This window comes from Salmo trutta, chromosome 15 (genome assembly GCF_901001165.1).
Source record: "Salmo trutta chromosome 15, fSalTru1.1, whole genome shotgun sequence".
NCBI lineage: Eukaryota > Metazoa > Chordata > Actinopteri > Salmoniformes > Salmonidae > Salmo > Salmo trutta.
Window position 1 is genome coordinate 15,947,710 of NC_042971.1, and position 14,952 is coordinate 15,962,661.

The 14,952-nt window shown below is 41.3% G+C and overlaps 1 protein-coding gene across 4 annotated transcripts in view; it reads left to right on the plus strand.

The window, feature by feature from the left end:
• LOC115148550 (long-chain-fatty-acid--CoA ligase 6) overlaps positions 1 to 14,503 on the plus strand; it is a 77,957-nt gene extending 63,454 nt beyond the window's left edge. For all 4 annotated transcript variants that reach the window (XM_029690524.1, XM_029690525.1, XM_029690523.1 and 1 more), the window contains 6 exons: positions 5,264 to 5,352; positions 6,583 to 6,699; positions 6,929 to 7,072; positions 11,664 to 11,765; positions 12,022 to 12,093; positions 12,233 to 14,503. In XM_029690524.1, coding sequence (XP_029546384.1) covers positions 5,264 to 5,352; positions 6,583 to 6,699; positions 6,929 to 7,072; positions 11,664 to 11,765; positions 12,022 to 12,093; positions 12,233 to 12,373 — 665 coding nt within the window. In that variant the 3' untranslated portion in view covers positions 12,374 to 14,503. The remainder of the gene's footprint in view (positions 1 to 5,263; positions 5,353 to 6,582; positions 6,700 to 6,928; positions 7,073 to 11,663; positions 11,766 to 12,021; positions 12,094 to 12,232) is intronic.
• Positions 14,504 to 14,952: the final 449 nt, after the last annotated feature.

Below are 14,952 nucleotides of genomic sequence, written 5' to 3' on the forward strand. Positions count from 1 at the left end.
ACATTGACACACAGGCTTTATTCAAGGTCAGTGGAAGGTCATTCGTGAAAACAATAATGTCCAAAGTCGGCTGACCTGCGGTACACCGCTCACAACAGAATTTACATGAGAGAGGCTTCCATTAAAGAAAACCCTCTGTGTTCTATTAGATAGGTAACCCTCAATCCGTAACACCTACGTTTTTCAGCAATAGGTTATGATCAATGACATCAAAAGCTGCACTGAAATCTAACAAAACAGCTCCCACAATCTTCTTACTGTCAATTTCTTTCAGCCAATCATCAGTCATTTGTGTCAGTGCCGAGCATGTTGAGTGCCCTTCCTTATAAGCATGCTGAAAGTCTGATGTTCATTCGTTTTCTGTAAAATATAAACACCTTATCCTGCACCACTGGGGGAAAGTCTCCAATTTTACTATAGTGGAAACAAAATGACACAGAGATAACATGCTGCGTGTTGGGAACACATTATCGTATCACCCCTCAGGAGATAGTGTTATTAGTCAGAGTCACATGCTTTCAGCCTCAGACAACCTTTGAGGTTTTATGTTTTTAGCTCTGTGGCTATGGGATGCATGTGCCATCTTTCTGCAGCGTGCTGCTTAGACGCCCAAATAGGACCACAACCATTTCCCCTCTGTAACGTGTGAGAACAGGGGTGACGGGTCGGTAGACCTGACTCGATTTGGGTCAAAGGCCTGTGGATCCCAGCCAGTATTTACACACGCACCATGTTGTTGTTCTGTGTTTTACAACAGGTTCGCAGTTGCAGTATGATAACGTATACACTTTATTATCTCGGTGAAACAGCCATGGCCAAAGGTTACACTGGGAAAGTAATGAGCTGCAGTATTTGTGGTTTAATGGTTGTTAAAGGAACTGAAACTCATAACCCAGACATCAACCCATTACATCCCCCGTGCGTCCAAAACGGCTCCGTATTCCCTGTAGAGTTCACTACTTTAAACCATGCACTATATAGGGAACAGGGAGCCATTTTCGAACGCGGACGTCAATCATCTCCTGTCTGCCTCTTAATATTTCACGAGGCAGAACTTGCTATTGCGGTTACCAGCAGATAGAGCCTTTTTTCACAGGGCAGGAGTGGATTATGTTATTCAATAAGCGAATCAGTTCACGCTCATAATAAGGCCATGTGCTCTTACAGTACCTAGTCAGTGGGCTATCTCAGTGTTAGTTTGGATCAGACAACTGAATGTGTGAAACGACGTCAGACAAAACTGAATCAGGGGTGTCAGGGGGGAATGACAAGTCAAGATCGTCAACTTCCCAAGAATTGGTCTTTGGTTTTGTGCCGTGCATTTTTTTATGTTTAGCAAGTGTGGATAGACGTATGACTTCAACTATTGTGCAGGCCTGATCGTCAAACGACACGAAGTATTGCCTATTTCCACCAAATAATGTTGTGGCTCAGATGCACATTGTAAGTTGTAAAAGTAATATAGCTCGTGTCCCATCCATAACATCAACATGTGAAAGTGGTACGTTTCTATGTTTTGTCGTAACAAAAAGAGAGCAAGATAAGTATTTCCAATGACATCAACCAATCAGTAGGCAAGGCCTACTAAAATCCTGACGCACACCAATGATGTCATTGGGAATGGTGTCTCTTTTTTACTACAAAACCTAGAAATGCGCAATTTTCACACATGTTGATGTTGGGGTGGTGCTGAAGCAAGGCAGTTAACCCACTGTTCCCCGGGCGCCAAAGACGTGGATGTCGATTAAGGCAACCCTCCGCACCCCTCTGATTCAGAGGTTGGGTTAAATGCGGAAGACACATTTCAGTTGAATGCATTCAGTTGTACAACTGCCTAGGTATCCCTTTCCCAATTAGGGATAAAACTCTTCAACTGGTGGTGCTAACGAGAGGGTAGACTATACAGGGTGAGGGGTACTGTGGTCAATGTCTCCACCTAGTGGTAAAATACAGAAAAACAAACAGTAAAACAATTGGAAGGGGAGCATATTTCAGCTACAGTAAATATAATTGATGTAAAACCACTACTATAGAAAATGTTAGGTTTTGGGGGGGGGGGGGGGTGAGGGTTAAACAAAACTAGGGAGAACATCAAAAGCAAAAAGGACTAAGTGGTTTAAACAATAGTACACTAGTGAGCTTTTCTCATGAATGTATATGAAGTACAAATGGCTCCAATAGCTAAAGTATCAGTTTGTTTAAGGGGGGGGGGGGGCATTCACAAAAACATACTAGAGTCCTTCTCTAGGTTAAGACCTCTGGGGACTAAAGTATCTTAGGGATTGATCCAGAACATCTCTCTGGACTGTCTGTGTTTGTCAACGTCGCTACAGCGTTTGTTTTTGCTAAATCGTTCAATTCCAAAATAACTCACAAAGCGAGTGTCCTCTCTTTTTCAAACAGAGGGGCACTGGGCTGTTGGGGTCATCACTTCGAATGGCACTTCGGCGCTCACACATTCTAGTGCGTAACTTCCTTGAGGTCTCGCCTACGTTAAATAAATTGCACAGGCAGCAAATCACATAGATCACACTGCGAGAATTGCAGTTGATGGTACCTTTGAATTTGGGGTCACGATCCGATCTGGGGTGCAGGAAACTTATCATACGTTTGGTGTACTGGCATTGGGCACAATTGTCACACGTGTAGTTGCCGGGAGGAATAGGCAGGATGCTGGTCTTCTTTGCACTTTGGCTGACATTGGATCGGACAACATTATCTTAAATGTTTTTAGCGCTATGTTAAGCAGCATGGGAGGCTGCTGAAATGTATTGCCTTGAGCTGGGTCTAAGCAGAGAATATGCCAACGTTTTTTGATGATGCCTAGGAGTCCTGGACTTTGCTCGGTGTAGGTAGTGACCATTTGGATGGAGGATCTAGCTCTAGGGCTTGCTCAGTAGCTGTCCACGAGGAGATGCACTGCAGTACTTAATGCAGCTGGTGGCCACAGCAGATACTGACTGTTACTTTTGTTTTTTTTACCCCCCCTTTGTTCAGGGACACATTATTCCATTTCTGTTAGTCACATGTCTGTGGAACTTGTTCAGTTTATGTCTCAGTTCTTGATTCTTGTTATGTTCATACAAATATTTACACATGTTAAGTTTGCTGAAAATTAACACAGTTGACAGTGAGAGTACGTTTCTTTTTTTGCTAAGTTTAGAACAGGGCGTGTGAGGGGGTGTTGGAAATACCATAACACTCATGCTTTTTTAAATTTATTTTTTTATATCTATGATGTTGTGATTGAATTCTTCCACCAATGTCTCTGATCTGTTCATTGTAGGTGGAGTCAGAGGGAAGTGGCTTCTGGAAAAAAAAACTCCTGTAATCTGATAGTTCTGAAAAATGCCTGAAGGTCTACAGAGATAAAGTCATTAATAGGAACAAAAGACAAACCTCGATTCAGGAGGGATACTTCCGATGGTTCAAGATGCTTTAGGGAAAGGTTGACTATTTGGCTTTTTGTTTGTGTAGTGTTGTACCGGTGCGTAATTCCGTTACCTCCTGGTTTTTCTGGTCTCATCTCATACGCCTGTCCTTTGGTTCGCTGTGAATGGTGCTGTTCACCCGATTTGTTGTGCCATTGGCGTCTGGAGTTCGGTCTCTGTTGTACGAGCGGTGGTTACTAGACTTTGCGGGATGCGAGTGCATGGAATTGTCACGTACATCTAGTCTCCCCGAGCTGGGTTGACGGCGGCCCCCTTTATGACTTCTGTATTGTGCACTAGGGGCTGACTTGGATAGCCAAGAGTACACATAAACCTCGGAGTAATCTCGTTGTCCCGGTGGAACTTCTCCTTGTTGCACTCTCTCAGCTCATTTTAGGTTTGCGCGGCCTCATGGTTAAGGTCCTTTAGAGTGCTGGTTAGTTGCCAATCTTTCAAACGCTCTCCTAATTGTGTCTCTATTAGGGTGAGGTCGTCTTTCAGTTTGTTCTCCTTCTTTTGTAGGTAAGAGATTGTGGCTGCCTTCAACACGAAAGAGCGTCTATTCAAGGTGTCAGTCCAGGTGTTGGTTAGTTCCTCGTCATCAGATAGTCAGATAATGTCACCCCAGGTAGATGGGTTTTGTCCAGTCTTAGTTGGATGTCTTTCCATTCAGAAGGGAATACATTGCTTGTCCGTCCTCAGTGACTCCAGCATAATAGCATTTTCAAAGGAGTTATCGCTTAAAAAGGTGTCCAAAAATGTATTGGAAGGATTGATACCCCTATTTCCTCCTTGGGCCAGGGTTGGGAGCAAGCCGTCAAATCTTATATGTTAAGAAATTAAGGGTGCTCTATAAATGTGAATTGAGGTGCAACCAAAATGTTTCATCACAAGGCGCATCGCTCACTCATCATTTAAATATATATATATAATATTTTAGCAAGGTTAAAATATTAACATTTCAGCCTTCATCAGAATAATTACGCAAAGGGAATGGACAAGTTCATATTATAGGGCATGGGTGTCAAACTGTATGCTGGTTTTCATTATTAACTTTCAATTTCTGTCCAATTAAAACCTAGACACCCAGGTGAGGGGAGTTCCTAACTAATCAGTGACCTTATTGATCAAGTACAAGGGAGGAGCGAAAACCCACAGAAACTCAGCCCTCCAAGGAATGAGTTTGTCACGCGGTATAGGGCGTGGGGAAGACAATTAGGGAGGACTAATTGTCTGGTGGTGCTCATGAGAGAGCGTGTGGTAGACTATTCAGGTTGGTCCTCAGTGTGAGGGGTGTGGTCAATGTATCCACCTAGTGGTAAAATACAGAAAAGGAAACAGTAAAACAATTGGAAAGATAAGGCACATTTCAACTGCAGTTGATATAGTAGATGTAAAACCATTACTATAGAATACATGTTGGTATGTTAGGTCAGGGGAATCAAACACATTCCATGGAGGGCCTAGTTTCTGCAGGTTTTTCCTTTCAATTAAGCCCTAGACAACCAGGTGTGGGCAGTTCCTTACTAATTAGTGACCTTAATTCATCAATCAAGTACAAGGGAGGAGCGAAAACCTGCAGACACTAGGCTGTCCGTGGAATGAGTTTGACACCTGTGTGTTAGGTATTGGAAAATAAACAAGAGGGCTAAGTTTTTGTATTTTCAGCTTTATATGTGCTTTTTTTTGGCATTATACTGTAATGCATAATTTTTGGTGGCAGCCAGTTTACTGTGTAATGACTTGAATCAAACAAATGAAGACATCAATTAGCGCTGTCTGTAAACTTGATTTTTCCTCATATTTGTCCTTGTTTTGATGACTAACTCTAGGTCATGTGGGGGCACCACTGCCATGTAACCTCATCAAGCTGGTGGATGTGGCTGAAAAGAACTACTTTGCTGCCAAAGGAGAAGGAGAGGTGAGTTGAATGAAACATCAAGGATATTTTTTTGATAATCTGTACTTGAACAGGGTCACAGACAGTTGGTCATTGAGGCTATAGTGGGGATCATAATTATTCACCCCACCTTGGATTTGTTCACATTTTGTTTTCCGTGACAGTGGGATTAAAATGGATTTAGTTGTGATTTTTTTTTTTTTTTTTTTGTAATAGACCTACAGTACTCAATGTCAAAGTGAAAAGAAAATTCTACAAATGTTAACAAACTAAGACAAATGCAATAACTAAAATATAGTTGCAAAAGTATTCACCCCTTTTGTTTTGGTAAGCCTTTACTATTTCAGGAGTAGAATTTGGCTTAACAAATCACAAAATAAGTTATATGGACTCACTCTGTGTGAAATAATAAGGGTTGACATGATTTTTGATTGACTATCCCTTCCTCTGTCCTACATATGTACATACAACATATGTAAGGTCCCTCAGTGAAGTTCTGAATTTCAACTACAAAGACCAGGGAGCTTTTCAAAAGCCTCATAAAGAAGGGCAGTGATGGGTAACCATAACATATCAGACATTGAATATCTCTTTTTAAGAATGGTCAAGTTAATAATTATGCTGTGGATTATGTATTAAACCACCCAGACACAACACATATACAATCATCCTCCTGATTTGATGCAGGAAAGAAGGATGTCAGGGATGTCACCTTGAGGCCATTGGTGAATTTAATCATTTATTACATTTTTTTTAAACCGCTACAAAGTTCAATGGCTGTGAAGGAAGACCTGAGGATGGATCAACAACATTGTAGTCTGCAATAATTGCCTAAATTACAGAGTGAAAAGAATGAAAATGTACAGAGTAACAAATATTCCAAAACATGCATCCTGTATGAAAGAAGGCACTAAAGTAATACTGAAGAGGGGGGGGGAACACAAAAAAAACACTGCAAAGGAATACACTTTTTGGCCTTAATGCAAAGTCTTAGGTTTGGGGCAAACACAACACATCAATGAGTAACTCCCTCCTTATTTTCAAGCAGAGTGGGGGCTGAATTCATTTCAAACCTACTTTGAAACGCAACAAAATGTGAAAAAATACAATGGGGGTGAATACTTCTGATACCCACCTTATGTATAATATGTTAGCATTAGTCAAAATGATAGTTGGGTGCTGAACATATTCTCCTTGATTATCACTTTGTTTTTCTCTCTCTCTCCCTCCCTCCCTCCAATCATCCATTAGGTGTGTGTGAAAGGGCCCAATGTTTTTAAGGGCTACCTTAAGGACCCAGGGAGGACGGCTGAAACGCTAGACACAGACGGTTGGCTCCACACCGGAGACATCGGGAAATGGTTACCTGTACGTACACACGCTTGTCTATGACCCTTCACTTGCAAAGACAATTACTCAAACATCTCTTTGCCTTCCTTGTACAATATCCTATTTTCTGGTTGAATCCGATCCACAAGTATCCCAGTTAAAATGTAAGGTATGAGCGTATTTCAAGACAGGCTTCAGACCTGTGTTTCCCCACGATCTCCTTATGACATCTGCCCTCCTCTTCTCTCCTGTCCTCTACACTGCTAAGAACGGTACACTAAAGATCATTGACCGGAAGAAGCACATCTTTAAGCTGGCCCAGGGAGAGTACATCTCCCCTGAGAAGATAGAGAACATTTACATCCGCTGTGAGCCTGTGACCCAGCTCTACGTCCATGGTGACAGTCTACAGGTGAACTAACCTACCTCCCTAACCACCTTTCTTCCTTATCACATTACAGCATGTGGTTCGTTGTTTGAGCATTATGATGAGAGATGGTCACTGGACCCAGAACCACCTGAGCGTACCTAGACATCTGTGTCCAGACTGTACATGTACCCATGTGCTCTAAACCAAAGCCATGCAGTTTTAGTTTTTCTGTTTGTTGCCAGAGGACATAGATAATCGGGTCAAGCCAATTCATTATATATGTCGCTCGATTTGTTTAGAAACCACTTATCCAGTCAAGTCAGTAGTGGCTTTTCTTAATGCCACAGTTTATGCTTGACACTGTTTATGTATAGCTAGTTTCATAGAGACACAGACTTACTTAGGTCCATACTGTAGCTCCTTGGCCATCGACGACTTGAACGAACCCAGTTCTAGTCAGTCTTCACCAGCTCGTTCCCTCCCGTGATGGTTTTGTCTGTCTCTGTCTGTCTGTCTGTCTCTGTCTGTCTCTGTCTGTCTCTGTCTGTCTGTCTCTGTCTGTCTCTGTCTGTCTGTCTGTCTGTCTGTCTCTGTCTGTCTGTCTGTCTCTGTCTGTCTGTCTCTGTCTGTCTGTCTCTGTCTGTCTGTCTCTGTCTGTCTGTCTCTGTCTGTCTGTCTGTCTGTCTCTGTCTGTCTGTCTCTCTGTCTGTCTCTGTCTGTCTCTCTGTCTCTGTCTCTCTGTCTCTGTCTGTCTGTCTGTCTGTCTCTGTCTGTCTGTCTGTCTGTCTCTGTCTGTCTCTCTGTCTCTGTCTCTCTGTCTCTGTCTCTGTCTGTCTGTCTGTCTCTGTCTCTCTGTCTCTCTGTCTCTGTCTGTCTGTCTGTCTGTCTCTGTCTGTCTCTCTGTCTCTGTCTGTCTGTCTGTCTGTCTCTGTCTGTCTCTCTGTCTGTCTCTCTGTCTGTCTGTCTGTCTGTGTCTGTCTGTCTGTCTGTCTGTGTCTGTCTGTCTGTCTGTCTGTCTGTCTGTCTGTCTGTCTGTCTGTCTCTGTATAGAAAGATGTATGTATGACAATGGAGTCACGGGAGAATTTCCATAATCCAAAAAAAAACATAAATTATATACACTACCATTCTAAAGTTTGGGGTCACTTAGAAATGTGCTTGTTTTTGAAAGAAAAGCACTTTTTTGTCCATTTAAAATAACATCATTGATCAGAAATAGAGTGTAGACATAGTTAATGTTGTAAATGACTATTGTAGCTATAAACTTCTGATTTTCTATTTATTTTATGGAATATCTACATAGGCGTACAGAGTCCCATTATCAGCAACCATCACTCCAGTGTTCCAATGGCACGTTTGGTTAGCTAATCCAAGTTTATCATTTTAAAAGGCTAATTGATCATTAGAAAACCCTTTTTAAATTATGTTAGCACAGCTGAAAACTGTTGTACTGATTAAAGAAGCAATAAAACTGGACTTCTTTAGACTAGATGAGTATATGGAGCGTCAGCATTTGTGGGTTCAATTACAGGCTCAAAATGGCCAGAAACAAAGCACTTTCTTCAGAAGCTTGTCAGTCTATTCTTTTTCTGAGAAATGAAGGCCATTCCATGCGAGAAATTGCCAAGAAACTGAAGATCTCGTACAACGCTGTGTACTCCCTTCACAGAACAGTGCAAACTGGCTCTAACCAGAATAGAAAAAGGAGTGGGTGCAAAATAAATCATTATTTATAACCTTGTCAACCTCTTGACTGTATTTCCTATTCATTTTGCAACTCATTTCATGTATGTTTTCAAAGAAGTGTATATACAGTGGGGGGGAAAAGTATTTGATCCCCTGCTGATTTTGTACGTTTGCCCACTGACAAAGAAAGGATCAGTCTATCATTTTAATGGTAGGTTTATTTGAACAGTGAGAGACAGAATAACAACAAAAATATCCAGAAAAACACATGTAAAAACGTTATAAATTGATTTGCATTTTAATGAGGGAAATAAGTATTTGACCGCCTCTCAATTAAAAAGATTTCTGTCTCCCAGGTGTCTTTTATACAGGTAACGAGCTGAGATTAGGAGCACACTCTTAAAGGGAGTGCTCCTAACCGCAGCTTGTTACCTGTAAAAAAGACACCTGTCCACAGAAGCAATCAATCAATCAGATTCCTAACTCTCCACCATGGCCAAGACCAAAGAGCTCTCCAAGGATGTCAGGGAAAAGATTGTAGACCTACACAAGGCTGGAATGGGCTACAAGACCATCGCCAAGCAGCTTGGTGAGGTGACAACATTTGGTGCGATTATTCGCAAATGGAAGAAACACAAAAGAACTGTCAATCTCCCTCGGCCTGGGGCCCCATGCAAGATCTCACCTCGTGGAGTTGCAATGATCATGAGAACGGTGAGGAATCAGCCCAGAACTACACGGGATGATCTTGTCAATGATCTCAAGGCAGCTGGGACCATAGTCACCAAGAAAACAATTGGTAACACACTACGCCGTGAAGGACTGAAATCCTGCAGCGCCCGCAAGGTCCCCCTGCTCAAGAATACATATACAGCCCGTCTGAAGTTTGCCAATGAACATCTGAATGATTCAGAGGACAACTGGGTGAAAGTGTTGTGGTCAAATGAGACCAAAATGGAGCTCTTTGGCATCAACTCAACTCGCCGTGTTTGGAGGAGGAGGAATGCTGCCTATGACCTCAAGAACACCATCTCCACCGTCAAACATGGAGGTGGAAACATTATGCCTCAGCCTCGAAACCTTAATGACTTGGAGAAGATCTGCAAAGAGTAGTGGGACAAAATCCCTCCTGAGATGTGTGCAAACCCGGTGGCCAACTACAAGAAACGTCTGACCTCTGTGATTGCCAACAAGGGTTTTGCCACCAAGTACTAAGTCATGTTTTGCAGAGGGGTCAAATACTTATTTCCCTCATTAAAATGCAAATCATTTTATAATTTTTTTTACATGTTTTTCTGGATTTTTTGTTGTTATTCTGTCTCTCACTGTTCAAATAAACCTACCATTATAATTATAGACGGATCATTTCTTTGTACGTGGGCAAACGTACAAAATCAGCAGGGGATCAAATACATTTTTCCCTCACTTGTAGATATGTATGTTTGGACTTACCTACTCATTCAAGGGTTTTTCTTTATTTTTACTATTTTCTACATTGCAGAATAATAGTGAAGACGTCAACTATGAAATAACACACAAAATCATGTAGTAACCAAAAAATTTTAAATAGATTTTATATTTGAGATTCTTCAAAGTAGCCACCCTTTGCCTTGATGACAGCTTTGCAGACTCTTGGCGTTCTCTCAACCAGCTTCATGATGTGGTCACCTGGAATGCATTTCAATTAACAGGTGTGCATTGTTAAAAGTTAATTTGTGGAATTTATTTCCTTAATGCATTTGAGACAATCAGTTGTGTTGTGACAAGGTAGGGGTGGTATGCAGAAAATAGCCCTATTTGGTAAAAGACCAAGTACATACTATGGCAAGAACAGCTCAAATAAGGAAACAAAAATGACAGTCCATCATTACTTTAAGACATGAAAGTCGGTCAATCTGGAAAATGTCAAGAACTTTGAAAGTTTCTTCAAGTACAGTCACAAAAACCATCAAGCACTATGATGAAACTGGCTCTCATGAGGACCGCCACAGGAAAGGAAGACCCAGAGTTACCTCTGCTGCAGAGGATATGTTCATTAGAGTTAACTGCACCTCAGATTGCAGCCCAAATAAATGCTTCACAGAGTTCAGGTAGCAGACACATCTCAACAACTGTTCAGAGGAGACTGCGTGAGTCAGGCCTTCATGGTCGAATTACTGTAAAGAAACCACTACTAAAGGACACCAATAAGAAGAGACTTGCTCAGGCCAAGAAACACGAGCAATGGACATTAGACTGGTGGAAATCTGTCCTTTGGTCTGATGTGTCCAAATTTTTGGTTCCAACCGCCGTGTCTTTGTGAGACGCAGAGTAAGTGAACGGATGATCTCCACGTGTGGTTCCCAACGTGAAGCATGGAGGAGGAGGTGTGATGGTGTGGGGGTGCTTTGCTGTTGACACTGTCTGTGATTTATTTAGAATTCAGGGCACATTCAACAAGCATGGCTACCACAGAATTCTGCAGCGATATGCCATCCTGTCTGGTTTGCAATTTGTCCCACTATCATTTGTTTTTCAACAGGACAATGACCCAACACACCTCCAGGCTGTGTTGAGAGAATATCAAGAGTGTGCAAAGCTGTCATCAAGGCAAGGGTGGCTACCTTGAAGAATCTAAAATATATTTTGATTTAACACTTAACTTTTTTAACTTTTCACTCAACCACCACTAAAATTATAATTGCTAGCCTTTCCTTTGAGTTTGAGTCAAAACTTTTTTGGTTACTACATGTGTTATTTCATTGTTTTGATGTCTTCGCTATTATCCTACAATGTAGAAAATATTAATAATAAAGAAAAACCCATGAATGAGTAAAAGATGTAAAAAGGGCTTTATAAAAAATTTGATAGGTGTGTCCACACTTTTTTGACTGGTACTGTATATATTTATTTTCTCCCCTTTCTAACTTCTAATGTTCATATTCTATATGGTCTGTTACTCTTCCAGTCCTGTCTGGTTGCCATAGTTGTTCCTGACCCAGAGACAATGCCTGCTTGGGCCCTGAAGAAAGGCATGGAGGGGAGCTATCGGGACCTCTGTAAAAATACTGTATGTGATTTTAAATTAGTCCACATTCAATGGTGTGTTTGTTCCATTTGTTGTCATGATGAAAGGTGTCAACTATGTGTTATGTGAATAGAGAAATAGCCCTAGATTATCAGTAAACTGATTAAACAAAATGAAAGGGTGCTCTGTTGAATCCCTTTTTGTTAAGAGTTTGGCCCTTTGTTGAATAGGTTGGCACAACACATGGTATCGTCTTCGAGAGTCATAGTGTGGTGGTGTTGTCTCTATTTGTGTAAAGGTCCTGAAGAAAGCCATCATGGAAGACTTGCAGCGACTGGGCAAGGCCAGCGGCCTCCACTCGTTTGAGCAGGTGGGTGTGTCAATTGTGAGGTGTTCATTGGTGGGGGCAACTGACACTCAGTTTCAACAAATGACAAGTATCTGAAAGAGAACTCGATGATGACACAGGATCCTGTCTACATTTTATAACATCTTCATTCTCTCCTAAGGTGAAAAACATCTACGTCCATAATGAGCAATTCTCCACACAGAATGGCCTGTTGACTCCCACACTAAAAGCGAAGAGACCTGAGCTGAGGGAGTTTTTCAAGGAGAAGATTGAAGACCTGTACGAAAACATCTCCATGTGATACACTACCACGACCACAAACTAAAAGCCGGGTTCTCAGCAACATCACTCCTCATTCACATTTCTCCTTCACTCCCCTTCACCCCTATGAAACCACAAAAACAGACTCAAATCAACCAAACAAGTTACTGACTGTGGTTCAGGAAGGAATAATCGATTTCTCTTTTGACGCCCGCTGACCGAGTGTTGCCCGCTGCCCCACGGCAGCCAATGTAGAGCTACAACCAAAATAGCCTCCTCTCCATCTTGAAACGGCAGCAACAGACAGTCAACATAGCCTGCACGTTCCTCTTTCCTTTTGTAGGCCTATCAAAACATAACTTAAAGATTGCATCAGTTGTTCTTCCTACATGATGTGCTCAGAGTTTGCCTGGTAAGACCATACATACATGGGCAAAGGGCAGTGCATGCAGTGTGCTCTGCATTGCTGGGACTGTTGTTACATGATACTTCAAAATTTGTCCTGGGATTTTCTGGTCGTCGACAGTCAAACTGTAAGGCTTCCTCGTGTAGTCGATATCGACAAGCTCCACCCATTGATGGAGGTTAGAACAAAATGGACAGTGACATTTTGGGTTTACATAGTACAAATGTATAGGCTTTTGAGTTAATTTTGGTTGCAAAGTATCACTATGTAGAAGTAGATGTATGCATATGAATGGATTTTTTTGTTGCGTGGAGTGAGATGAATTGTAACTTTTATTGAATTTTCTGTCATATGGAATCATCACCATATCCTTGTATTGAATGAGTGCAGCAATAAGGATTAGGGGTGTGTTGGGGTGGGGATGGGGCAGAGAAAAATCTAATAAATTCTGGAATAATTTTTATTTATTATTTATTTACTTTCCATGTCAAGCGATGCTCAATCAAACTAAAACAGGATTACCTTTGCATTGCAACACTGACTCATTTGGCTGGGCGATATAGACAAAAGTGTTAACTATGATCACGATAGTGATATAGGGTAATATGAGCATGCACACAGTTGGACAGGTGGCACAGTCTCCATAGAAGTGTTCATCCTGTGTTTTTGGAGTCTATTGAGCTTTACACATTTAACGTGGCTGTGTGATTGGTTGAAGTTTACTATGGCACAACAAAAGTCTCCGTCGAGCTAGCAGATGCTAGTGCCTGCTTCTTCTCAGCAGCCAACAACCACAATGTTGAGTGCTGAGGGTCTATAGGGTGTATTTTCTTCAAGTACCTCAGATGATGTTTCATCATCATATTTGATGTCTGATTTTAGTGGGGGAAAGGCTGCACTTACAGAGCCTCTGAAATATGTTTGTGAGCAGTAGAACCTCACATTGTCTGTTACAGCTAACCAATTAACCTCCGTATCGAAGTTGCATGGGGTTAGGGGTTTCGACTCAAACGGAAAGGCTAGCAATTGTCATTTTAGTGGGTTTTGTGTGAACTGAGGCCTGAAGACTAGCCCACAAAGTACATGCCTACATGATTTAGCTCTGCAGGCTAACACAGTGATATGACACACAGTCAGCCAGGGCTCAAATCATAGCATCCATCACACAGATTAATATAAAACATTTGCAACATCCAGCTCATTTTATTTGGTAAAACACTATTTACATTTTTTACACTGTGTCAAAAAAATACTTGACTTAAGCCCTTGGCTCCTATAAGGACCATAGGCCGTTGACGGTAGTCCTCCTCCATCTCACTTATTTCAAGTTTGCACCAGTTGAGACCGCTCTCAGTCATTTCTGCCTGGACAAATACACCTGAGTCACAGTCACAAGTCTCTGCTTACAAACAAGCTGTTCAGAGGATAACATGAATCCACTTCACAGATAAGATGTGATTGATATATGTAGGGGAGAGTACGAGGATTGTGTACATTGCATCTGGCAGAACAAGCATGCTTGTACAGCACTTTTGTAAATTAATGTAAAGTATAAAAGGTATACAATTTTTCTTTGCATGTGAAACCATGGGACTGGTGAGGAATCAATAAAAAATGTATAGTCAAATTCCAACTGATGAATGTAAACAGGGCAGAATATAAATAATCATGTAGTATGTTTAAAAATATATAAATAATAGTATGTTTTATAGTAAATCTAAATGATGGGCAGGAGAGGAATAAAGCTGTACATGTTGGATATTTGAATAGTCTGTGTTTTTCCTTCTTTGACTAATGACATGACTCCAGGTGAGGTCATGTTTCAAACCTGGTACAGCGTTAGCACAGATAGAACAATGAGTTAGTTATAAAATGGGTTAGTTATAAAAAACTCTTTGGCGCAAGTGTCTCTATTTTTTCATCTCACTTTTATGACCAGCAGGGGTCGCAAAAATACATTTTTGGTGGGAGCACCGCCATTCCAAATAATTGCTGAATAGCTGGAGAGGCTCAAGCTTATTCAAGTTGCTGAAGATCCAGAATTGAAAAACTCGCTATGGCCAATTACAATATTTTAATAATTTAATTAAGAATAGTTCATTCAAACTATCTTTTTGATTCGCTGGCTTTCTAATTTGATCTAACAAGTGAAACACCTGGGCAAAAAACTAACGTTGGCTAGCTAGCAGTAGCTAGTTTAACAGGGGTCATTC